General features: G+C 44.2%; 1 protein-coding gene across 3 annotated transcripts in view; it reads left to right on the forward strand.

Annotated features, from left to right (window-relative positions):
• The window catches only part of LOC119966551 (5'-AMP-activated protein kinase subunit gamma-2), a 577,858-nt gene that overhangs the window by 78,630 nt on the left and 472,137 nt on the right, over nt 1-27,091 (forward strand). The window contains exon 1 of one of the 3 annotated variants that reach the window (XM_038798440.1): nt 12,253-12,631. The exons of 1 other annotated variant lie outside the window; for it this stretch is intronic. In XM_038798440.1, coding sequence (XP_038654368.1) covers nt 12,548-12,631 — 84 coding nt within the window. In that variant the 5' untranslated portion in view covers nt 12,253-12,547. Of the gene's footprint in view, nt 1-12,252; nt 12,632-27,091 lie in introns of those variants that run through there. One more of the 3 variants, XM_038798439.1, reaches the window with a different exon arrangement.

Genomic DNA, 27,091 nt, shown 5'->3' on the forward strand with positions numbered 1-27,091 from the left:
TAGCTACGGCGTCTTCCAAAAAATATCGCCAGGTTTATTTAACACTTCAGCGCACCTTTCTCTCTCTCTCTCACACACACATAGTGTGTGCAGCACAGAAGAGACGGGACTTCCCCTCCGGGGTACAGGCGCTCACTGCTTTCCCAACTCGGCAGAGATTGGGAGTTCTGTGTGCTGCAGCTTTTCAGATCAGAGAGGTTTGACCATGTGCAAAAAAAAACAAAGTAGATGGCCGGTGGCAGGAGGCGATCTGGGTTTATTTCTGAGGGGTGGGGTGGGGGGAGTCCGCTTTGCAGCCTGGTGCCTGGGGCGGCGCGGTTTCCCCCTCTGTCACCCACACTCCTCCCTCAACCTCAGCCGCTCTGTAGACACCCACCCAGACAGGCTTCCTCCAAACTTACCGCACAACAAATAGCCTCAGCGGGCCACGGGGCAAATTGGGACAACTGGTTAAAGATATCCTTCAAGGACTAGCTCGGATATAAAATATAACATCTGGTCAAATATATATCTGTGGGAGGAGGGGGGGGGGGGGTGTTATTTGTGACTTTATCAACATGTGTTTTTCGTAGCGTTGAATGGGTGAGTAAATATCGCCGCCCATTGCCTGATACACTGAGATCACTTTGTCAGATTGCGATAGTGTAGCTGTGCAACTTGGATGGGGAGAGTGTCCCGCACTTAGTAAAGTTTGTGGGGGGGAGGGGGGGGGGGGGGGGGTTGCGAACACGACACAAGTTCAGGTTAAAGTCCTGTGTTGTGTTGTGTTTACCGCCTGCTACGCAGCAACTTATGTTCAGACTTTTACAGTTTCTGCGCGGTTTTTATTGGCCGCGGTGTCACGTGGAGCTTGTGTGAGTTTATGTGGGTGTGTGTTTGTGTGGGTGTGAATTTATGTGGGTGTGTGTTTGTGTGGGTGTGTGAGTTTATGTGGGTGTGTGTTTGTGTGGGTGTGTGAGTTTATGTGGGTGTGTGTTTGTGTGGGTGTGTGAGTTTGTGTTGGTGAGACATGATTTTCCATTCACAAATCCATGCTGACTGTCCCGTATCAGTCCTTGCCTCTCTAAATGCCTGTAGATCCTGTCTCCCAAAATGCTTCCTAACAACTTACCCACCACAGACATTAGTCTCACTGGTCTATAGTTCAAAGGCTTTTCCAAGTGTCCCAAGTGTTGTCTTCTCATTGGTCGAGAGGAAGGTAGCTCCGCCTATGAGCCGGAGTATAAGAACCCGTGTTTCCCAGCAGCCATCGTTCTTTCTGTAGTCATGCTGCTGGGCACATTTCTTGTAGATTAAAGCCTTCGATTCGGACTACCCCTTCGTTTCTGTGTTCATTGATCGTGCATCAGTGTTCAAAAAGGTTAGGTGGGATTACGGGAATAGGTTGGAAGTTTGGGTTTGAATGGGGTGGTCTTTTGAAGGGCCAGTGCAGACTTGGGCCGAATGGCCCCCTTCTGCACTGTACATTCTATGATTCTATACAGCTGCAACAAAACCTCCCTGCTTTTAAACTCCATCCCTCTAGCAATGAAGGACAAAATTCCATTTGGCTTCCAGCTTTTTGCGATTCATGCACAAGGACACCCAGGTCCCTCGGCACAGCAGCATGCTGAAAATTTTTACCATTTAAATAATAGTCCATTTTGCTGTTATTTCTACCAAAATGAATGGCCTCACATTTACCAACATTGAATCTAATCTGCCAGACCCTTGCCCACTCACTTAAACTATTGATACCCCCTGCAGACTGTCAGTGCCCTCTGCACACTTTGCTCCACCACTCATCTTAGTGCGAACTTTGACACATTACAATTGATCCCTAACTCCAGATCATCTATGTAAATTATAAATAATTGCAGACACTGATGAAATGAAATGAAATGAAAATCGCTTATTGTCACAAGTAGGCTTCAAATGAAGTTACTGTGAAAAGCACCTAGTCGCCAATTCCGGCCCCTGTTTGGGGAGGCTGGTACGGGAATTGAACCGCGCTGTTGGCCTGCCTTGTCTGCTTTCAAAGCCAGCGATTTAGCCCTGTGCTAAACCAGCCCCTAAACCACTAGCCACTGATCGCCATCTAGAAAAACACCCATTTATCCCCACTCTTTGCTGAGCACTGTGTGAAAATCAGACTGAGCTGCGTGTGAAAATCAGACAGAGCTGTGTGTGTGAAAATCAAGACTGAGCTCTGTGTGTGAAAATCAAGACTGAGCTGTGTGTGTGTATGAAAATCAGACTGAGCTGTGTGTGTGAAAATCAAGACTGAGCTGTGTGTGTGTATGAAAATCAGACTGAGCTGTGTGTGTATGAAAATCAGACTGAGCTGTGTGTGTGTGAAAATCAGACCGAGCTGTGTGTGTGTGAAACTCAGACTGAGCTGTTTGTGTGTGAAACTCAGACTGAGCTGTGTGTGTGAAAATCAAGACTGAGCTGTGTGTGTGAAAATCAGACCGAGCTGTGAGTGTGAAAATCAGACCGAGCGGTGTGTGTGAAAATCAGACTGAGCTGTGAGTGTGTGAAAATCAGACCGAGCTGTGTGAAAATCAGACTGAGCTGTGTGTATGAAAATCAGACTGAGCTGTTTGTGTGAAACTCAGACTGAGGTGTGAGTGTGTGTGAAAATCAGACTGAGCTGTGTGTGAAAATCAGACAGCTGTGTGTGTGAAAATCAGATGGAGCAGTGTGTGTGTGTGGAAACCAGACTGAGCTGTGAGTGTGTGAAAATCAGACTGAGCTGTGAGTGTGTGAAAATCAGACTGAGCTGTATGTGTGTGAAAATCAGACTGAGCTGTATGTGTGTGAAAATCAGACTGAGCTGTGTGAGTGTGTGAAAATCAACTGAGCTGTGTGTGTGAAAATCAGACTGAGCCGTGAGTGTGTGAAAATCAACTGAGCTGTATGTGTGTGAAAATCAGACTGAGCTGTATGTGTGTGAAAATCAGACTGAGCTGTGTGAGTGTGTGAAAATCAGACTGAACTGTGTATGTGAAAATCAGACAGCTGTGAATGTGTGAAAATCAGACTCAGCTGTGAGTGTGGAAATCAGACTGAGGTGTGAGTGTGTGAAAATCAGACTGAGGTGTGAGTGTGAAAATCAGACTGAGGTGTGAGTGTGTGAAAATCAGACTGAGCTGCATGTGTGTGTGTTTAATCAGACTGAGCTGTGTGCGTGTGAAAATCAGATTGAGCTGTGAGTGTGTGTTTAATCAGACTGAGCTGTGTGCGTGTGAAAATCAGATTGAGCTGTGAGTGTGTGTAAATCAGACAGGTGTGAGTGTGAAAATCAGACTGAGCTGCATGTGTGTGTGTTTAATCAGACTGAGCTGTGTGCGTGTGAAAATCAGATTGAGCTGTGAGTGTATGTAAATCAGACAGAGCTGTGTGTGTGTAAATCAGACTGAGCTGTGTGTGTGAAAATCAGACTGAGGTGTGAGTGTGAAAATCAGACTGAGCTGTGTGTGTGAAAACCAGACAGCTGTATGTATGTGTGAAAATCAGACCGAGCTGTGTATGTCAAAATCAGACTGAGGTGTGAGTGTGAAAATCAGACCGAGCTGCGTGTGTGAAAATCATACTGAGCTGTGAGTGTGAAAATCAGACTGAACTGTGTGAAAATCAGACTGAGCTGTGCTTGTGACTCAGGCTGAGCTGTGTGTGTGTGTGTCAATCAGACTGAGGAGTATGAGTGAGTATGTCTATCAGACTGAGGTGTGTGTGTAAATCAGACTGAGATTGTGTGTGTGAAAATCAGACTGAGCCCTGTGTGTGAAAATCAGACTGAGATGTGTGTGTGTGTCAAAATCAGACTGAGCTGTGTGTGTGAAAATCAGACTGAGGTGTGAGTGTGTGAAAATCAGACTGAGGTGTGAGTGTGAAAATCAGACAGCTGTGTGTGTGAAAATCAGACAGCTGTATGTGTGAAAATCAGACTGAGGTTTGAGTGTGTGTGAAAATCAGACAGCTGTGTGTGAAAATCAGACCGAGCCATGAGTGTGCGAAAATCAGACTGAGCCGTGTGTGTGTGTGTGAAAATCAGACTGAGCTGTGTGTGACAATCAGACTGAGCTGTGTGTGTGTGAAAATCAGACTGAGCTGTGTGTGTGTGAAAATCAGACTGAGCTGTGTGTGTGTGACAATCAGACTGAGCTGTGTGAGTGTGTGAAAATCAGACTGAGCTGTGTGTGTGTGAAAATCAGACTGAGGTGTGTGTGTGTGACAATCAGACTGAGCTGTGTGAGTGTGTGAAAATCAACTGGGCTGTGTGTGTGAAAATCAGACTGAGGTGTGAGTGTGTGAAAATCAGTCTGAGGTGTGAGTGTGTGTAAATCAGACTGAGCTGTGTGTGTGTGTTTAATCAGACTGAGCTGTGCGTGTGAAAATCAGACCGAGCTGTGAGTGTGTAAATCAGACTGAGCTGTGTGTGTCTGAAAATCAGACTGAGGTGTGTGTGTGTTTAATCAGACTGAGCTGTGTGCGTGTGAAAATCAGACTGAGCTGTGAGTGTGTGTGGAAATCAGACTGAGCTGTGAGTGTGTGTGGAAATCAGACTGAGCTGTGTGTGTGTGAAAATTAGACTGAGCTGTGTGTGTGTGAAAATCAGACTGAGCTGTGTGTGTGCAAATCAGACCGAGCTGTGTGTGTGAAAATCAGACCGAGCTGTGTGTGTGAAAATCAGACTGAGCTGTGTGCGTGAAAATCAGACTGAGGTGTGTGAAAATCAGACTGAGCTGTGTGTGTGAAAATCAGACTGAGCTGTGTGTGTGAAAATCAGACTGAGCTGCGTGTGTGAAAATCAGACAGCTGTATGTGTGTGTGAAAATCAGACCGAGCTGTGTCAAAATCAGAGTGAGGTGTGAGTGTGAAAATCAGACTGAGGTGTGAGTGTGAAAATCAGACTGACCTGTGAGTGTGAAAATCAGACTGAGCTGTGCATGTGTGACTCAGGCTGAGCAGTGAGTGTGTGTCAATCAGACTGAGGAGTATGAGTGAGTATGTCAATCAGACTGAGGAGTATGAGTGAGTATGTCAATCAGACTGAGGTGTGTGTGAAAATCAGACTGAGCCCTGTGTGTGAAAATCAGACTGAGCTGTGTGTGAGTGTGTAAATCAGACTGAGCTACGTGTGTGTGTTTAATCAGACTGAGCTGTGTGTGTGTGTAAATCAGACTGAGCTGCGTGTGTGTGTTTAATCAGACTGAGCTGTGTGTGTGTGTAAATCAGACTGAGCTGCGTGTGTGTGTTTAATCAGACTGAGCTATGTGTGTGTGTAAATCAGACTGAGGTGAGTGTGTGTAAATCAGACTGAACTGTGTGTGTGTGTGAACATCAGACTGAGCCATGTGTGTGAAAATCAGACTGAGGTGTGTGTGTTTGAAAATCAGACTGAGCTGTGTATGTGTGTTTAAATAGACTGAACTGTGTGTGTTTAATCAGACTGAGCTGTGTGCGTGTGTAAATCAGACTGAGGTGAGTGTGTGTAAATCAGACTGAGTTGTGTGTATGTGTGAAAATCAGACTGAGCTGTGTGTGTGTGTGAAAATCAGACTGAACTGTGTGTGAAAATCAGACTGAGCTGTTCGTGAAAATCAGACTGAGCTCTGCATGTGCGACTCAGGCTGAGCATGAGTGAGTGTGTGTCAATCAGACTGAGGAGTATGAGTAAGTATGTCAATCAGACTGAGGTGTGTGTGTAAATCAGACTGAGGTGTAAGTGACTGTGTAAATCACTGATCTATGTGAGTGAGTGAAAATCAGACTGAGGTGGCTGTGTAAATTGGACTGAGGTGTGAGTGTATAAATTGGGATGAGGTGTGTGAGCGTGTAAATCAGACGGAGCAGTGTGTGTGTAAATCAGACAGAGGTGTGAGTATGTGTGAAAATCAGACTGAGGTGCAAGTGAGTGTGTAAATCAGACTGAGGCATGTGAGTGAGTGTGATAATCAGACTGAGATTTGTGTGAGTGTGTAAATCAGGCAGAGCTGTGTGTGCATCATTGTGTAAATCAGACTGATCTCTGTAGGTGTGTAAATCAGACTGAGGTGTGAGTGAGTGTAAATAGGACTGCGGAGTGAGTGTGTAAATCAGGCCGATCTGTGTGGGTGAGTGTAAATCAGGCTGATTGTGTGTGTGAAAATCAGGCAGGTGTGAGTGAATGTGTAAATCAGATTTATTTGTGTGTGTGTAAATCAGGTTGATATGTGAGGGTGTAAATCAGATGGAACTGTGAGTGTGTAAGCCAATCTGTGTGAGTGTGTAATTCAGACTGATTTGTGTGAGTGAGTGTGTAACTCAGGTAGCTGTGGTGAGTGCGTACATCAGGCTGATCTGTGTGAGTTAGTATGTAAATCAGGCACATCTGTGTGAGTGAGCGTGTAAATCAGACTGACCTCTGAGTGCAGTGTGTAAATCAGGCTGATATGTGAGGAGTGTAAATATGACTGATCTGTGCAAGTGAGTGTATAAATCAGGCTGATCTGCGTGAGTATGTAAATCGGGCTGATATGTGTGAGTGAGTGTGTAAATGAGACTGATCTCTGTGTGAGTGAGTGTAAGTCAGCCCGAGCAGTGTGTGTGTCTAAATCAGACTGATCTCTTTGTGGATGTGTAAACCAGACTGAACTCTGTGTGAGTGAGTGTGTAAATCAGGCTGAGCAGTGTGTGAGTGTGTAAATCAGAGTGATCTGTGTGTGTGTAAATCAAGATGCTCTGTGTAAGCGTATGTGTAAGTCAGACTGATCTGTGCGAGAGTAAATCAGGCTGGTCTGTGTGAGTGAGTGTGTTAAACAGGCTGAGCTGTGTGAGTGAGTGTGTAAATCAGACTGATCTGTGCGAGTGAGTGTGTAAATCGGGCTCATCTCTGTGAGTTATTGTGTAAATCAAACTGATCTGTGTGTAAATCAGACTGATCTCTGAGTGTAAATCAGACTGATCTCTGAGTTAGTGTACAACCCAGGCTGAGCTGTGTGTGTATGCAAATCAGGTTGATTCCTGTGAGTGAGTGTGTAAATCAGACTGATCTGTGTGAGTCGGTGTGTAAATCAGACTGATCTTTGTGCGAGTGTGTAAATCAGGCTGATCTGTGAGTGAGGGTATAAATCAGGCTGATCTCGGTGTGCGTGTAAATCAGACTTATCTCTGTCAGTGTGTAAATCAGACTGATCTATGTGTGAGTGTGTAAATCAGGCTGAGCTGTGTGTGAGTGTAAATCAGAGTGATGTCTGGGTGTGTAAATCAGACTGGTCTGTGTGTAAGTGTGTAAATCAGAGTGATCTCCGTGGATGTGTAAATCAGACTGGTCTGTCTGTGAGTGAATGTAAATCAGACTGATCTGTGTGAGCGAGTGCGTAAACCAGACCAATCTGCATGTGAGTGAGTGTGTAAATCAGACTAATCACTGAGTGTGTGTGTAAATCAGACTGATCCGCGTGTGAGTGAGTTCATAAATCAGGGTGATCTCTGTGTGTAAATCAGACAGAGATGTGAGTGGGTGTGTTAATCAGACTGATCACTAGGAGTGTGTAAATCAGGCAGAGCTGTTTGAGTGAGTGTGTAAATCAGAGTGATCTGTGAGTGAGTATGTAAAGCAGACTGATCTGTGTGCGTGAGTGAAAAATCAGGCGTATCACCGTGTGTGTTTAAATCAGACTGAGTGGTGTGCGTGTGTGTAAATTAGTCATCTGTGTGAGCGGATGTGTAAATCAGACTGATCTCTGTGAGTGTGTAAATCAGATTGATATCTGTGTGTGTGTGTAAATCATGCTAAGCTGTGAGTATAATTCAGACAGAGCTGTGTGTGAGTGCGTAAATCAGACTGATCTGAGGATGAGTGAGTGTGTAAATCAGACTGATCTCTGAGTGTGTAAATCAGGCTGAGCAGTGTGAATATGCAAATCAGACTGAGATGTGCGTGTAAGGGTGTGAACCCGACTGGTCTGTGTGAGTGAGTGTGTAAATCAAGCTGGGCTGTATGAGTGTGTAAATCAGACGGAGGTGAATGAGTGTGTAAATCAGGCAGAGCTGTGAGTGCGTGTGTAAATCAGGCTGAGCTGTGTGAGCGAGTATAAATCAGACTGAGCTGTGTGAGTGAGCGTGTAAAGCAGCGATTTGTGTGAGTGAGTGTGTAAATCAGACTGATCACGGAGTGTGTAAATCAGAGTGATCTGTGTGCATGAGCGTGTAAATGAGCGGTCTGTGTGAGTGAGCATGTAAACCAGAGTAATCAAGGTGTGCGTGAGTGTAAATCAGTGATCACTGTGTGAATGAGTGTGTGAATCAGTGATCTGCATGAGTTAATGTGTAAATCAGAGTGACCTGTGTTTGAGTGAGTGTGTAAATCAGAGTGATCTGAGTGAATGGGTGTGTAAATAAGACCAAGCTGTGTAAGCGAGTGTACAAATGAGAGTGGTCTGTGTGTGTAAATCAGAGTGAGTTGTGTGAGTGAGTGTGTAAAGCATAGTGATCTGTGTATGAGTGTAAATGAGTGACCTGTGTGTGTAAATCAGTGATCTGCATGGGTGTGCAAATGAGTGATATGTGTGAGTGAGCCTGTAAATGAGTGATCTGTGCATGCGTGTGTGTAAATCAGAGTGAGCTGTGTGTGTGTGTAAGTGAGCTGTGTGTGTGTAAATCAGACTGAGCTGTGTGAGCGAGTGTGTAAACCAGTGATCGGTGTGAGTGTGTAAATGAATGATCTGTGAGTGAGTGTGTAAATGAGTGATCTGTGTGTAAGTGAGTGTGTAAATGAGTGGCCTGTGTGTGTAGATCAGAGTGATCCATGTGTGTAAATCAGAGTGAGCTGTGTGTAAATCAGACTGAGCTGTGTGTGTGTAAATGAGTGATCTGTGTGTGAGTGCGTAAATGAGTGACATGTGTGCGATTGAGTGTGTACATGAGTGATCTGTGTGTGTGTAAATGGGTGATATGTGTGCGAGTGTGTAAATGAGTCATCTGTGTGTAAATGTGTGTCCTGTGTGTGGGTAAGTTAATGAGTGATCTGTGTGAACGAGTGTGTAAATGAGTGATCTGTGTGAGTGAGTGTGTAAACGAGTGATCAGTGTCCGAGTGAGTGTGTAAATGAGTGATCTGTGTGTGAGTGCGTAAATGAGTGCTCTATGTGTGTGTGTAAATGAGTGATCTGTGTGAGTGCGTGTAAATGAGTGATCTGTGTGTGAGTGAGTGTATAAATGAGTGAGGTGTGTGTCAGTGAGTGTGTAAATGAGTGGCACTTGTGAGTGAGTGTGTAAATGATTATGTGTGAGTGAGTATGTAAATGAGTGGCACTTGTGAGTGAGTGTGTACATGATTGTATGTGTAGGGCAGCACGGTGGCCTAGTGGTTAGCACAACCGCCTCACGGCGCTGAGGTCCCAAGTTCGATCCCAGCTCTGGGTCACTGTCCGTGTGGAGTTTGCACATTCTCCCCGTGTCTGCATGGGTTTCGCCCCCACAACCCAAAAATGTGCAGAGTAGGTAAATTGCCCCTTAATTGGAAAAAATAATTGGGTAATCTAAATTTATAAAAAAATAAATAAAAAATGATTGTATGTGTGAGTGAATGTGTAAACGAGTGATCTGTGTGTGTGTGTAAATGGGTGATGTATGTGAGTGAGTGTAAATGAATGATGTGTGTGTGAGTGAGTGTAAATGAGTGATGCTTGTGAGCGAGTGGGTAACTGATTGTGTGTGTAAATGAGTGATGTGTGTGAATGTGTGTAAATGTGTGATCTGTGTGTGAGTGAGTGCGTAAATGTGTGATCTGTGTGTATGACTGAGTGGGTAAATGGACGGTGTTTATGAGTGAGTGTAAATGAGTGATGTGTGTGTGAGTGAGTGTGTAAATGAACGATGTGTATGTCAGTGAGTGTGTAAATGAGTGATGCATGTGAGTGAGTGTGCCAATGATTGTACGTGTGAGTGTGTAAATGAACGATGTGTGGGAGTGAGTGTGTAAATGAGTGATCTATATGTGAGTGTGTAAATCAGTGTTCTGTGTGTGTAAATGAATGATCTGTGCGAGTGTGTGTGTAAATGAGTGATCTGTGTGTGTGTGTGTAAATGGGTGATGTTTGTGAGTGAGTGTAAATGAGTGATGTGCACGTGAGAGTGTGTAAATGAGTGATGTGTGTGTCAGTGAGTGTGTAAATGAGTGACGCGTGTGAGCGAGTGTGTACATGATTGTATATGTGAGTGTGTAAATGAGTGATGTGTGTGAATGTTTGTGTAAATGAGTGCTCTATGTGAGTGCGTGTAAATGAGTGATCTGTGTGTGAGTGAGTGTATAAATGAGTGAGGTGTGTCAGTGAGTGTGTAAATGAGTGGCACTTGTGAGTGAGTGTGTAAATGATTGTATGAGTGAGTGAATGTGTAAATGAGCGGCACTTATGAGTGAGTGTGTACATGATTGTATGTGTGAGTGAATGTGTAAATGAGTGATCTGTGTGTGTAAATGGGTGATGTATGTGAGTGAGTGTAAATGAGTGATGTGTGTGTGAGTGAGTGTAAATGAGTGATGCTTGTGAGCGAGTGGGTAACTGATTGTGTGAGTGTGTAAATGAGTGATGTGTGTGAATGTGTGTAAATGTGTGATCTGTGTGTGAGTGTGTAAATGTGTTATCTGTGTGTATGACTGAGTGTGTAAATGGACAATGTTTGTGAGTGAGTGTAAATGAGTGATGTGCGCGTGAGTGAGTGTGTAAATGAGTGATGCATGTGAGTGTCAATGATTGTACATGTGCTTGTGTAAATGAACGATGTGTGGGAGTGAGTGTGTAAATGAGTGATCTATATGTGAGTGCGTAAATCAGTGTTCTGTGTGTGTGTAAATGAGTGATCTGTGCAAGTGCGTGTGTAAATGAGTGATCTGTGCGTGTGAGCGTGTAAATGGGTGATGTTTGTGAGTGAGTGTAAATGAGTGATGTGCGTGTGAGTGTGTAAATGAGTGATGTATGTGTCAGTGAGTGTGTAAATGAGTGACGCTTGTGAGCGAGTGTGTAAATTATTGTATGTGTGTGTGTAAATGAGTGATGTGTGTGAATGTTTGTGTAAATGAGTGATCTGTGTGAGTGCGTGTGTAAATTAGTAATGCGTGTGAGTGTAAATGGGCGATGTTTGTGAGTGTGTGTAAATGAGTGATGTGCGTGTGTGTAAATGAATGATGTGTGTGTCCGTAAGTGTGTAAATGAGTGACGCCTGTGAGTGAGTGTGTAAATGATTGTATGTGTGTGTAAATTATTGTGTAAAGGAGTGATCTGTGTGTGAGTGAGTGTGTAAATGCATGATCTGTGTGTGTGACTGAGTGTGTAAATGAGTGATCTGAGTGTGAGTGAGTGTAAATGAGTGATGTGTGTGTGTAAATAAGTGATGTGTGTGTGAGTATGTAAATGAGTGATGCTCGTAAGTGAGTGTAAATGATTGTGTGCGTGAGTGTCTAAATGAGTGATGTGTGTGAAAGTGAGTGTGTAAATGAGTGATCTGTGAGTGAGTGTGCAAATGAGTGACCTGTGTGTGTAAATGAGTGATGCGTGTGAGTGAATGTGTAAGTGCGTGATCTGTGTGTGTAAATGAGTGATGTGTGTGTGTAAATGGGTGATGTGTGTAAAAGTGGTGTGTGTGTAAATGGGTGATGTGTGTAAAAGTGATGTGTGTGTGTAAATGAGTGGTGTGTGTGAGTGTGTAAAGGAATGATGTGTGTTGAGTGTGTAAATGAGTGATCTGTGTGAGTGCATGTGTAAATGAGTGGTGTGAGTGAGTGTGTAAATTGGTGATGTTTGTGAGTGTAAATGAGTGATGTGTGTGAGTGAATGAGCGATGTGTGTGTGTGTAAATGGACGTGTGAGTGACGTGTGTGTGTAAATGAGCAATTGTGTGAGTGTGTAAATGAGTGATGCGTGTGTAAATGAGTGGTGTGTGTGTAAATGAGTGATGTGTGAGTGAATGTGTAAAGGAATGATGTGTGTTGAGTGTGTAGATGAGTGATCTGTGTGAGTGCATGTGTAAATGAGTGATGTGTGTGTGAGTGTGTAAATTGGTGATGTTTGTGTAAATGAGTGATGTGTCTGTGTGTAAATGAGCACCATTGTGAGTGTGTAAATGATTGTATGCGTGTGTGTGTGTAAATGAGTAATGCGTGTGTGTGTAAATGAGTGACGCTTGTGTGCGAGTGTATAAATGAGTGATGTGTGTGTGAGTGAGTGGACTCCGTGCCTGAGTGTGTATTTGTTTTGATTGGGAGAGCCTCCTGATTGGGAACCCTTGTCCTCACGTGTGCTGCTGCTGGGCGCGGGGAACAATAATAAACATCGAGCCGAGCAAAGCCCGGGGTGAAAGCGGCTCCACATGGCCCAGAGGTAGATGTGGAAAAACAGTCTCCCGCGACGGATGGTGGCTGCTGATCTTGACAAGGGTTCACACAGAGGGGGAGACAGCCGCAGATACTGTGTGTGTGAGGCGGCTGTGGCTTCAGCTGCCAGGAAGGAAGCAGCTTCAAGTGCTGGAATCGCCTGAAGCAGCCCGTCCTCTGCCCCTGTCTGTCTATCAGTCCCGGAGACCCGATGGGGAGCACCGCCGTGGATTCCACCAAGAAGAAAAGCGGGATGAAGCGAACCAAGAGGCGACTGTTGCGCCTGAATATCCCGGTAGGTGTGCCGAGGTGTCCTCCCTCCCTGCCTGCCTGTCTCTGATAGTGCTGACCCAGCCCAGCCCGGGGCGGGGGTTAGCTTGTTTACTGAGGGGCGATGTGCTCTGAGCTCTGACTCATCTGGAAGAGCGGCCGCGGATGTCAACATTGCAGCGAGGCTGCAGCGCTCGCCTCCTTTGCTGAATATGGGGAAGTTGGCGGAGAGCAGGAAACGCTCCTGCCCCTCTGCCTTGCACACGAGAAAGAGGGGTGGGAGGGTGCGGGGGCGAACTACCCAGCCTAGGGCTGCACCTTCACCACAGCCCCCCCCCCCCCCCCCCAAAAGCTTGGCCAAGGGGGGCTTGTTCTCGCCCAGCTCACTGACTCAGTGAAATGCAGAATAATGTTTACTGCCTCGATTTGGAAAGAAAAAGAGGAAATCATTGCGTGGAAACTGCGCTAAAAGTGCGGAGTCTGGGGTTGGTTAATATTGGGGGGGGGGGGGGGTCTCTGAACCTTGTGGTGGGGGTCTCTGAACCTTGTGGTGGGGGTCTCTGAACTGTGTGTTTGTGTGTGGGGGGGGGTCTCTGAACTTTGTGGGGGGGTCTCTGAACTGTTTGTGTGTGGGGGGGGGGGTCTCAATTTTGTGTAGGTGTGTGTGGGAGAGTGGTTTCTGAACTTTGTGTGGGGGGGTCTCTGAACTTTGTGTGTTGGGGTGGCGAATACGTGTGCGGGGGCGGAGGGGGGGGGTGTTTTCTGAACTTTGTGTATGGGGCGGTCTCTGAACGTGTTGTGTATGGGGGGGGGGGGGTCTCTGAACTTTGTGCGTGTGTATTGGGGGGGGGGGGTCTCTGAACTTTGTGTGTGTGGGTCTCTGAACCTTTTACTGTCACAGTGCGGCGGTGGGCGGATAGGTGGGGAGGGAGATTGCAAATTAAACTGCAGGATGAAGTGGCAGAAATGCCAGAATCAGCTGGCCGTGCTCGCGGAGAGTCACCCGCAGCCTGCTGGTCATTGAATCGGAGACATTTAGGGGGTTCTTGCCAAAATCCGGTCGAATGCAATATTAACTCCTTGCAAAAAAAGAAGACACATATTTGGTGGGCGGACGTGCTTGCAGAAGACAGCCACTCCGGTTCGAGTAGTAACACAACCTGCTGAGTCATGTACAAACACCAGAAAGCATGTGGGTGGGGAGCTGATCGACTCCAGTCTCGACTCTGCACTAAATAATCCAAAACACCGCTTAAAACAATCTCTCGCGCGTCCAGAGGCAACAGGGAGTTTTACAGTATTTCTTTTTTTTTCCAAAGCCTTGCTTCAATTTATTTTCCCTCCTGCCACATTGCTTGATAAAGATTGAGGGAAGGAAGGTGAGAGAGAAGGTGCCAGGTAAATAGCTGACACCACATGGATCCACGCTGAAAGGTAAATTTCAATACCCCCAGATGGGAGCACAGGGAATGAATCCTGACCTGCTACCTCTATTTGCCCGGAGAGAGTGGAATAGGAAAGACAAAGGGGCTGGGGGGAGATCCCCTTATTCGGTTTCTACACAAACCAAAAGGGTTGCGAAACCACCACTGATCAAAGAGTGGAACTGAAAATGAAAACTATTCTCTCTTCAGCACCACCTAGAGTTTTCATATTGTATCAGTCTGTGGACACAACAGATTGAATATCCATGGGGATTCGACATCCGTGTGAGTTCTGCCAACCCAGTCATGCAGTAAATACAGTTCAAGGGCATTGCATAGGAATCCCAGTAACAAACCAAGTTTAAAGGGCTAACTTTGTTTTACGTGATCACTTTAGCTGGACTTGCCCTGGCAACGATTCACCAGGCATCTTTCCTCGCCCAACCAATGTTCAGTTGAATCTGACAGGGAGGTCAGGCAACAAACAGCCTGTGGCCCACCACCTTCCCCACATTTAACAGCGAGGATGAATATGTGCGGGGTTTGATTGGAAACCCAGTTTACAAGGGAGGTGAGGCCCAGGAGCACTTCTGGACCAACCCTTAGGGAAAGCTGTGATGATTCCTCAATGCCACCAAGGTTGTCTGCTATTGGGCGGAACTTGATCTTTTCCTGGCAAGGTGTTGTCCCGTGTTGTCCCTGGTTTCAATACCGGCCTCGGGTGACTGTGGATTTTGCACTCTTACCCAGTGTCTGCGTGGGTTTCCTCCTGGTGCTCCGTTTTGCATGTTGGGTGGATTGGCCATGGTAAATTACCCCTTAGTGTCCAAAAGGTTAGGTGAGATTACTGGGTTTAAGGGGAATATGGTAGAGGGGTGAGTTTAATTAGGGTGCTCGTTGCAAGGGCCAGTGCAGACTCAATGGGCCAAATGGCCTTCTTCTGCACTGTAAATTCTATGATTCTATGATACGGTCAATGGTAATTAGTCATTCTGAATTCTCCCTCCGTGTACCTGAACGGGTGCTGGAATATGGGGACTCGGGGCTTTTCACAGTAACTTCATTGCAGCGTTAATGTAAGCCTATTTGTGACAATAATAATTAAGATTATTCTCACGGTGTTGCCTTTCAGAAGAGCTATAAAACTGAGGCCGTGTCTGCCCTCTCAAGTGGATCCAAAGGTTCCTCTTATGGCATTCTTTTGCCCTGATGCCTTGGCCAATATTCATCTGTATTTATCTCTTAATCAACATCGCTGAAAAGCAGATTGGCCTATAATTTCCTGCCAAAATATCATTGATGTTAATGATTCTCACTGCTATTTATTGCACAAATGCTAGAGTAACTCCAGGTGAGGGCAGATATCCAAATGAATGGTGAAACCAAAAGGTTTTGGCCCGCGTTGTGTCGACCCTTAGTCCCCAGATCTTTGGATTACCAGTACAGTGGCAACACCGCTGTGCTCCACTTCCCCTAACATGATCGTTGTTGGAGGAATTGACTTTGGTACAGATGTTGGAGTTTGAGTGGCTGTGTTCCCACTCCTCTGGAGGCATCATTGAGGCAAATTCTCCCGTGCCATTGGTAGTTGACCCAAGTCTCTCTGCCAGATCAAAGGATGGGAACAATGACAGCATTCTTATATGAGTGACTTTAGACTTCTGTGTGCAGGGCACAATTTCAAGATTTGCAGCTGACACAAAACTTGGAAAGTATTGTGAACTGAGGGGGGTGGTGAACACAGAACCGTTACAGTCCAGAAGGAGGTTATTTGGCCCATTGAGTGTGTGCTGGCTCTCTGAAAGAGCATTCGACTTAATCCCACACCCCTGCCTTTTCCCCGTACCCTTGCACATTCTTTCTTTACAGATAGCAATCCAATTCCCCTTTGAATGCCTTGATCGAACCTGCTTTCACCTCCCGCTCAGAAAGTTTGTTCCAGATTCCAACCACCCTTTGGGTGAAAACAAAATCCTCGCATCACTTTTACTCCTTTTGCCAATTAATTTGAATCTGTGTCCTTTAGTTCTCAATACTCGCTTAAGTGGGAACAGTTTCTCATGAACGATCCTGTCCTCGGGATCTTGAATACCTCTCTCACGCAGTGGCGGACTGGGTCTAAAAATATTGGTTGCCAGGAGACAAAGGGGGCCCACCCACAACTACAATGCTATCATTTAATTTTCATAACTAATAAATAAAATGTTCAAAAAATAAATATGGGAAAAAAGGGTACAATTAAAATTTTTGTGTAAAAAATGTGTATTTCTTAGTAATTACAGCGTACATGTACTGTACATATTACTGGCAGTAGATACCAAATGTAAATACAGAATGTTACAATTGAATTTTTTGTTTATTTTTTTAAATTTTAAGTAATTGGTTGATATTTTTAAATAGTTTACTGCACAATTTACACATTAACAGATAGTTCAAAAGCACAATAGAGCACTGCATGCAGTCCACTGTATTAAGAGCAATCGTTTGTGTTCGCTAGATGATTGTGCGAATCTGCCAATAATTGCTTCTGCATCCAATTAATCTAACAATTCCTTTTCAATGGATAGCAACATGTATGATTCCAAATTCTCCTCAGACAGCGAATTTCTTAACCTTGTCTTTATGATCTTTAGCTTTGAAAATGTCCTCTCACATTGGACTTGAGTAACTGATAGTGTGCAGATGACTTTATAAAGTTCATAAAGGTTATCATATGCCTTGTCATGAAGTCTGTTGGATGCCAGAATTTTTAGTACGCACGATGGGCAAGTGCTGCAAATTTTACAATTGTTGCAACTGGAATCCATATTCTCACCATCATTAAGCAATAGCTTTAATACATCAAAGTTTGAAGCAAAAGAAAACAATTCCAATATTACTTGATCTTTGCTGATTTGTGGAAACAGCTTAATAATACCTTCCAATGCTTCATCTTCAAGGCCCTTCTCTGCAATAGTTTTAAATTTTGCTGGGTCCAAGCAGGACAAATCTTTATACAACTGTGTTGTACAAAGCCTGATTCTAGTGACTGGACAATGCGTTCCATTATTAGGTTAAACACATTTACTCGAAAATCAGCTAGAGAATCTGAGGAATTTCTTTCATCATCAATAAGCTCATCTGCCATTCTTTTCTTCTTCCTCTACCTCTTAACTGGCAATGCTGTTTCCAACGCATCAATTTCCAATGTTTGATTTTCATCCATATTCATCTGTGAAATCCTGTCATTACATTTATTTACAAATTCCAAAGCCTTGCTGTGAACGTTATCAAATGTTCTTGTCTGTTCCTTCAACTTTGTTGTAGCTGAATCTACCAAACTCCATGCAGTAAACGTATCTAAACCACTTGTCTGTAGATAACTTGATAACGAGGTTGTAGTTTCAAATATATACAAGTAAGTAAATGCTGTCAATATGGTTTCAAACTTTAGAAGACTTTGAAGTAAAACATTTGCTTCATGTTTTGTTTTTGCATCAAACTTTTCTGAATCTTGTATCATTGATAAGCATGTCAATAGATTTACGAAAGTACTGGCAGCGGCATCATCAAAACGTCCAAATATAGTTGTTGTGGCATTGGATTTTCCTGACCATCTGGTTTCACCAATTAGCTTTAATCGTTTCATTTTTTCTTGCCCTAGATGTTTTCCAACAACTTCTATCCATACAGCCAGTCTCTTGTATGATGCTTTCACAAAAGTTGCTATATTCTGGAGCAAATTGAAAAAAGAAACTGCAGGCACAAAACATTTTGTTGTCTCGGTTATCACCAAATTCAAGACATGGGCATAGCACCATATATGAACATGTTGATCAGCCACATCAGCAGTTTTACTTTGGGGAAAAATGAATATTGATGATTGTAAGAATAACTTGAAGGAACGCCAGATAAACCCCTACTTGATAAAAAATATAAAATAACTTACTTACACTTCAATAGGCTATGTTCATTAGTCAATACTTCTGTGGCCTATGCAGCTTCAGAAGAGGAGACAATCCACTGTCCAGTGTTCACACCAGCAAGCAACTGAGACAACTGTTGAAACTTAGAAGTTTGGTCCGACTATAGTAAGACATTAAGAATGGTCCCACGACCAAAGTTAACATGTCCAGTTTGATACCAGTGTAGTGTTACAAGTCGCAACCCTTTGAGTTTACCGATCATGGCTTATCACTTCAATATCTTTGACCTCATGATTCACGGTCAAAGGTACCGCTTCTCCTTTTCGGTGACCTCACGACCCTATGTACTGCTTGATATCCTTTCAAGTTGCCGACCATCTCAAATCACGAACTGTAACTTTATCTTTAAATTCACACACTCTTGCTGAAAACGTGGATTTCCAACTATGTCCGACCCGGGTGAACCAGCCCCCCCCCCGCCCCCTCCAAACTCCTTTTCAGATCCGTTGAACACTGCTTCGTTCCTTCATACACTGAGTGATTATTTGTTTGTTTCTTTATTGCATTTTTATTTGGTATTGCTCTTTTTAAAAACAATTATATTTTATTAAGTTAGAATACAAATCTCAGGAAAGAAGTTGGAGATTTATTTATCTAATTAATTATAATTTTTAAGGGCCCTTCAGAGATTCACGGGCCCCTTCTTGGCTCTCCGGGCCCCGGACCGATGTACCGGCTGAACCAAGACTACTGCTTGATATCCTTTGAAGTTGCCGACCATCTCCAATCACGAATTGTTACTTTATCTTTAAATTCACACACCCTTGCTGAAAACATGGAATTTTCTTAATCATGCCCGACCCGGGCCCCCCTATTCCACATCCTTCCACTACCTCCCCAGCTTCGCTCCTTTTCATGCACTGCTTATTTGTGTCCTGTTCTCTTTTTTTTTTCTTCTTCCTTTTTATTACTAAAACAGTTGTCTGTGTTTGTTTCTTTATTGCATTTTTATTTGATATAGGGGGCCCACTTCATTAGGGGCCCACTTACCATCGGGCAAGCTGACACCCTGGCCAGTCCGCCACTGCTCTCACGTCTCCTCTGAACCTGCTTTTCTCCGAGGAAAACAGATCCAACCTCTCCAATCTATCTTCATAGCTACAGTTATTTATCCCTGGAATCTTGTGAATCTCCTTTGTGCTCTCTCCAATGCTTTCACGTCGTTTCTCACGTATAGCACCGTTGACAAGATGCAGCACTCCAAATGAGGCCTTAGTAGTGTCTTATATAAATTACACATGACTTCCTTACTCTTGTACTCAATGTCCCCTTAATAAAATGGAGGGTACCATAAGCTTTATTCACTACTCCGAGAACCTGCCCTGCTACCTTAATATACACCAAGGTCTCTCTGATCCTGCGCCTAGTTTAGAGTTTCTCCCTTTATTTTATACTCTTTCCATAATTTCCCAGCCAAATGAATCACACTTTTCTGCATTGAACTTCATCTGTCATTTATCTGCCCAATCCACCAACACGTCCATGCTCTTTTGAAGTTCCTTATCGCAATCTGCATATCATCTGAAAATGTTGAAATCGTGCACTGAACACCACAGTCTAGATCAATGGTTTCCAACCTGTGGACCATTGGTGATCCGTGATAGTACTGCTGGCGGTCTGTGAATAGATGAACATAATACAATTACGTGTACCTCGTATGTACCATGATTGATGTTACATTATTATTTGCAATGCAATTTGCTTCACAAACTTCCTTATGTAATATAATCGGCAACGTATTTGTGAGTGTGCATCATAAACTATTAGAAATAGCGGAGTTTTTAATATCCGTTGATACATAAGTTTGACTCCCATCAGCCTTAGGCTATGTAAAAAAAATAATGTTTAAAATGGCTTGTGTACATTGTGATCTGCAAAGGTTATTGATGACAATCTATGTTCTGCAAACAGGGAAAGGTTGGGAACCTCTGGTGTAGATCATTAATATATATCAGGAAGAGCAAGGGTCCTAACACTGACCCCTGGGGAACTCCACTATACACCTACCTTCAAACTGAAAGCAATCATTTATCACTACTCTGTTTTCTGTCACTCAGACGATTGCTTATCCAACAGCCACTTTTTTTTTCATTTACAGAATTTGGGTGTTGCTGCCTAGGCTAGCATTTATTGCCCATTCCTAATTGCCCTTGAGAAGGTGGTGATGAACCGCTGCAGACGCTGCGGTGTAGATGCACCCGCAGTTCTGTTAGGGAGGGAGTTCCAGTACTTGACCCAGCGACAGTAAAGGAATGGCAAGGTCAGGATGTTGAGTGTCTTAGAGGACAACGTCCAGGTGGTAGCGTTTCTATGTGCCCTTGTCTAGATGGCAAGGGTTGTGGTTTCAGTACGTGCTGCTTAAGGAGCCTACTTTCCCCCTCTTCCACAAGCTAGAATTTTTTATTTTTTTATTTTTTGAAAAATATTTTTATTCTCCATTTTCACATTTTCTTCAGAATTTACACCCCACCAACAAACGGTAAAGAGTACAATGTCAATCCCCCTACCAACAACAACGATCCCATCCCCCCCCTCCCGCCCCCCAAATAACGGCCTGCATGACAATATAAGCATCAATTAAAACTAAACCTCCCAAGGAGGAAAAAAGAGAAAGGAATCAGGAATCGCCCCGATTTGCCGTTGACACATACAGTCCACCCTCCCCTAATATTTAATGCCATCCACTCCCCGAAAGAGTACCGTGAATAGCACCCATGAATTGTAGACACCCCCCCCCCCCCCCCCCCCCACTACCTCTTGTAAACACCTCCCCCCAAACTTGCTTCCTTTCCCCAACTTTTCACCCCGGCTAGACTCACCGAAACCAGCCCCTCCCCCCCACCTCACTCCCGTTCACCGGCCGGCTTAAACCGGCCAGCATGGAGGCCCCCGCCCGGGCCTCCTTCCCCCTTGCCCGGTCCCAGGAAAACCAAGAAATCTCCTTTAGCGCGCAATCCCAGCATACACGCCCAAGCCCCAAAGAAGCATCATTTGCAAATGAAAGTCCAAACTCTTCCCTTGTCCAAATATACAGCGTCAACTCATTTAATACACCAACACGCAGTGAAAAAAAAAGATACATGAGGCTACATCAGAAACGACCTGCTCTCAGTCCCATTTCTCAATTCTGCCACAGTCCTTCTGCCTTCGCAAATTCCTCCGCCACTTCCGCCGTCCCAAAATAAAAGTCCTTGGATTTGTAGGTCACCCTCAACTTAGCTGGATATACTATGCCGTACTGCACCTTGCAGATGTACAGTGCCTTCTTCACCCGGCTGAAGGCAGCCCGCCTCCTCGCCAGCTCCACCGTAGAGCCCTGGTACATGTGTAACAGGCTAGAATTTTAATTGTGTTATGTGGCACTATCAAATGCTTTTTGAAAAATGATATACACCACATCAGGGCATTGCCCTAATGATAGATTTCAAGAGGACCATTCGTGTTGGTGGAATGGGAAGATATGTGGTAGATAACATTTAATACAGAGATGTGTAAAGTGATACTTTATGGTAGGAGGAGATATAAAACAAAAGTGTACAACCCTAAAAAGGAATGCAGGAACAGAGGCACTTGGCAGCATTGGTGTACAAATCATTGAAGGTGACAGGGCTGATTGAGAAAGCGGTCAATGAAGCATTCGGGACCCTGCTCTTCATAAATTGAGGCTTAGAGTTCAAAAACAAGGAAGTTAACTTGAGTCCTGTTATTTTCCTAGTTGATGTTATAACTGGATGGGAAGATCCCAGAATGGAACTCTGGCTCAAAGGACCATCTGCGGAATTCTCCATCGGTGGGATCCTCCACACCGGCGGCAGTATACACACACCAACAGCGTGTGGTGGCCACAATGGGAAATCCTGTTGGCCGGTTGCCGGAACGTTGGATCTCGCTGCCGGAGTGGGTGCACCGTGCAGGAAAACCCGGCTGTCGTACCAGAGAATTCTGCTCCATAACTTTAACTTTCCAATAAAATGGGGAGGAACAGAGTCACAGGGCTCTTAATTCTTTTTAACAACCAGAATAAAATATCTATTACACATGAAACAAATTGGAAGTCACCATAGTCCCAGAGGACCATAGGCTGCTTTCCCATTTGAGAGAGAGAGAGAGAGAGCTGACTGATGGTGATTTAACCTGAAGGTCACTACACCTGAGGTGAGGGACAAGGTTGAGAAGATGGAGTTTTCCTGAATAACCTCAGCCAGTATGGCGATTGAACCCACACTGTTATGGTTGCTCCGCATGATAAACCAGCCGTCCAGCCAACTGAGCTAATATTCCTTTAGTTTAACAATTATACATTGGTATAAAAAATAGGGCAGCACGGTAGCACGGTGGTTAGCACAATTGCTTCACAGCTCCAGGGTCCCAGGTTCGATTCCTGGCTTGGGACATGCCCAGAACATGTGGACATGATTCGCTGGTCCTCCTGCACATTCTGCACACCTATCTTCCACCCCGAAGAATCTGCTCATCCAGGCCACTGTCACTTGAGCCCGATGAACGACCTTGAATTGTATCAGGCTGAGCCTGGCACATGTTGCGGACGTGTTGACTCTACTCAACGCGTCCACCCATAGACCGTCCTCTATCTCTCCTCCCAGCTCCTCCTCCCACTTGCGCTTCAGCTCCTCTGACCCCATAAGTACCTTGTAAATGTACCGAGACTCTCCCTTCTCCTCCCCACCCTCTGGAAACTACCCTGTCCTGAAACCCCCCTTAGCGATAGGAGCGGGAAGGTTGACACATGTTTACGTAGGAAGTCCCGCACCTGCAGATACCTGAATTTGTTTCGGACTCCGACATGAGATTCACCGTGGCTCAGCTTAGCTTTATTCTCTTCAGCCAGGTTCTCCCCATAACAGACAAGTCTGCAGTTTGTCCATTTCGCTGTACATTGACCTTGAGACAGCCCCATCAATGGCACTACTTCCCCGGTGTAGGTTTTAAGTATTATCTTTTGAGGTTTTAAGGTGATATGTCGCAGCACGGTAGCATTGTGGATAGCACAATTGCTTCACAGCTCCAGGGTCCCAGGTTCGATTCCGGCTTGGGTCACTGTCTGTACGGAGTCTGCACATTCTCCCTGTGTGTGCGTGGGTTTCCTCCGGGTGCTCCGGTTTCCTCCCACAGTCTAAAGATGTGCAGGTTAGGTGGATTGGCCATGCTAAATTGACCTTAGTGTTCACAATTGCTCTTAGTGTTGGGTGGGGTTACTAGGTTATGGGGATAGGGTGGAGATGTGGGCTTGTGTCGGGTGCTCTTTCGGAGAGCTGGTGCAGACTCGATGGGCCGAATGGCCTCCTTCTGCACTGTAAATTCTATGACAAGATGACTGTGGTCAAATACACACACTCTACTTTGAACCCAGGTTAGTGTCTGTGGATTTCTCCCTAGAATTGCCGCTGCCCCCTGATGATCACCTGAGAGTTTCCAAACTCCACTCCCAAAAGCACGCTTTAAAATCTTCTCTCATAATTTGCAGTTTTCCAGACAAAATTCAGTCCAGGTTTTACAAATTAGTCTTTAACTCAAGCTTCCGCTCCACTTTTAACAGCGAATCCAGTCTAGGATTTTACACTACCCCCTTTTGCTTTCCTTGGTCTTAACTGCTTTTACACCAATTCCAAGATCCAGCCACTGATTTCCATAGTTATTTCAATTCACATTCGACAGGCTGTAGTAAAATCCTACACACTTGAAAATTACTTCAAATATCTTTCCGGCATCTCAGCCTTCTTCTTAGCTCTGTCTATCTTTACTGAACAGGGCTCCTTTCTAGTACCTTTAACCTCAGACATCTTGAAAACCTCTAGTTTACAGAACTGGCTGCTCTTCAGATCTCTACATTTGCGTTCTTAACCATTACTCCATGGTATGGCTTTTATTCTAACAGAGCTGAGAGAGATGTTCCCTCTCTAGCCTTTTAAACCAGCTGCTTCTAGCAGAGCTGAGAGCTGCCTTCTCTCTCACTACCCATCTCCAACTGAAATCAAATTAGCTAAACTAAAACTTAAAAGCCTCTCTATCTTACAACGTCTGGTTGCTAAGCAACACCCATATGCTTATGCCTTTTATTTATTCTTCATGCCATAGCCCTCTCTAATCACAATAGAAGCACAATTGGAATTTAGCCATGAATCTAACTATAGATTTTTCCCTTCCACACACAGAAACATCAATTTGAACCCACTTAAAACTGTACCTTATTTCTAATGTTCACCAATAAAAATATAAATCCCGTAAAACTATCTTTGTTTTCCTAACAGCCTTTATAAAACACTGGTTCAGGCTTAACTGGAGTGTTGATGGGATAGCATTTCAACTTTAACTGGCAGAGATCATCTTAGGTTGCTATGTAAATGCCTTTATCATTTCTTTATGTGGCTTGTAAGTACTTAAAAGAAAAATAGTATGCAGAGTGAAGAAACAGGTGTAAATCAAATGTTCGCTGATCGATAGTAGGGAACTATAGATTTAATGAAGACAATTTCCTACAGGAAAAAGAAGAGTGGGAGAGAACTTTGGAGGAAATACAAGAAAATGGGGGAAGAATATTTAAGTGCGAAACTACCTCCCATATCGCAGTACGAGGGTTGGGGGAGGTAGGGAAAAGAAATATGCTAACGGTTTCCTCTCAACCCACAGATAACCTGTTTAATTTACTCCTTGTGTATAGATTGACTGCCACATTTGGTTAAGTAAGATTGACCAATAAAAAAACCAAAGTGCTTTGTGACATCCAGGAGATGGGAAGGAACTCTCATCAGCAATTTTCACACGTTAGGAGGACTGAAGACTAACAATACTCCTGGGCCAGGTGCCAAATTTCATAGGGTGCTGAAGGAGATAGAGAGAATCTGCTGAGCTCTGGCTACAATAGTGACCAATTCATTGGACCCTAGAGAGTTGCCCAAGATTAGAAGCTGGCGAATATGATGTTGGTTTATAAAAACAGGACATATTGGGCGTGGTTAACTCTAGGCTTTCAGGGGCTGGAGGAGAGTATAGAAATAGGAATTTAGAAAGCAAAGACTAGAATTTAAAAATTGGGGCATTGGTTCCCAGTTAAACATTGTAGGTTGGTGAGCACAGAAGTGGTGGGTGAACAGGACTTGCTGCGATCAGACACGGGTAACATAGTTAAATAATATAATTAATATACCTGTAGCACAAACAGCAAGGAACCTACCAATGTGTTCTGTCTTCTAGAGAAAATTGATTCCTAACAAATCTAACCTGACACTCATTTAGAAATCCTTCAGGCATACTGTATAGTTTGTGGATCACTACCCAGTTTCAATATCTATACGCTGTCCAACCTTGTGTGAAAACCTCAGTCCCATCCCTTAAATTTTTTTGAAATCAGGTAGGCAGTGGTGAGCTGTCGTCTTCTTCAAGCTGATCCTCGTAACTCAGTTTAGTCATTGGCCCTCGGCGCACCCTCCTGTATTCTCTCCAAACACCCCAAAATCTGTTCTGTGTGAGATGAAAAAAAGGACATAACAAAAACTTGTGTAACGAAAGTTGATTGTTTGATTAATTCAGCCCTGCATTTCCTAGACTCATGCAGGGGAAGGTGGTGGCCTAGTGGTATTGTCACTGGGGGCCCAGGTGTGAATCCCACCACGGCAGATGGTGAAATTTGAATTCAGTTTTTAAAAAAAATAAATAAATCTGGAAATAAAAGTCAAATGATGACCATGAAACAGTCGGCGATTGTTGTGAAGGCCCATCTGGTTGACTAATGTCCTTCAGGGAAGGAAATCTGCCATCCTTACCTGGTCTGGTCCATCTGTGACTCCAAATGCATGGCAATGTGGTTGACTCTTAAATGCCCCCTGAAATGGCCGAGCAAGCCACTCAGTTCAAGGGCAATTAGTGATTGGCAAACAAATTCTGCCCTGGCCAGCAATGCCCACGTCTAGTGAATTTAAAAAAAATCATTATAGTTGCTTCACACTGCTCGCAATCAGCAGCTAGTCCATAACTATCTTCAAGTTCTTTATTTTCCCTTGTGTCCCCATGCGTGGAATAAATAGGCCCAGAAACTCAACAGCTATGTGGACAATGCAGTGCTTCCTCAGATTACAGGACATTGGCTATTTGAGTCCATCCAGTTAGCTACATCGGGCCATGAAGGCTACTAATCTGTTTATTGCTAATGCTTCCAAGGATTATGTTTGGGATAATTTTAGGCATCCTACGGCAGACTAAATTGCTTCCCAGAAAACCATTAGATCCTGTATTTCTGATGAAAGGTGGAAGCTGTGCTAACCTCTGTCTCCCAACAGAGAGATTTCTGTGTGATTTAAAAATAAATATATACCCTAGCCTCTTGTGTATCCCCAATTTAAATCCCTCCGCCGTTGGCAGCCACGTTTCAGCTGCTTGTGGTCTCGGCTCCGTGCTTTCCTCCCTGTACCTCCTCCCTGCTTCGCGACCTCAAGATGCTCCTTAAAATCTACCCCTCTGATCAAACCTTTAGGCCCCCGTTCAAAAATCATTTTATTATAGCTAGCTTGATAAAAATCCCATGAAGCACTCTGGAATGCTTCACAACATCCAAAAAGGCGCTTTACAAATGCAAGTTTATTGTTATTCTCTTGTGTAATGTAGAAAATAAAATGATGAGGGTAAAGAGAAAAGCTATGTACTTGGTGCCTCTCCCTTGGGGCAATTCTCAGATATCATGTCACTGAGCAGAGTTAGGAGTGTGTCACCTCATGGAGAAGGGGTTAAGTGTATGGCAACTTATGTCTGCTGACATTTGGTTGAAGGTCTGTGATTAAAAGCTATGACTATTCCATGAGAATTTCTGCACCTTCATTAGTTTACTCAAAAGCAACCTTTTAGTTCCCAGATTAACTTTTATTTGGGCCAAGAAATTGTCATGTAATTTCATTCACTGTGAAGAAAAAAAATCATAACTCTTGCAAAGCCCTTAGTTGCAGAGAGTAATTGTGGGCAATCATTATTAGCTTCCTAAGGTGCAAACACCCAAGTTGAGGTGAAAATGGCCAGCTGGATAATTTGATGCATTTTACAGGGGAGAAGTTCAGGGAACAGGTTAACCCATTTGCCGCCTTTTCTATG

This window comes from Scyliorhinus canicula, chromosome 5 (assembly GCF_902713615.1).
Source record: "Scyliorhinus canicula chromosome 5, sScyCan1.1, whole genome shotgun sequence".
NCBI lineage: Eukaryota > Metazoa > Chordata > Chondrichthyes > Carcharhiniformes > Scyliorhinidae > Scyliorhinus > Scyliorhinus canicula.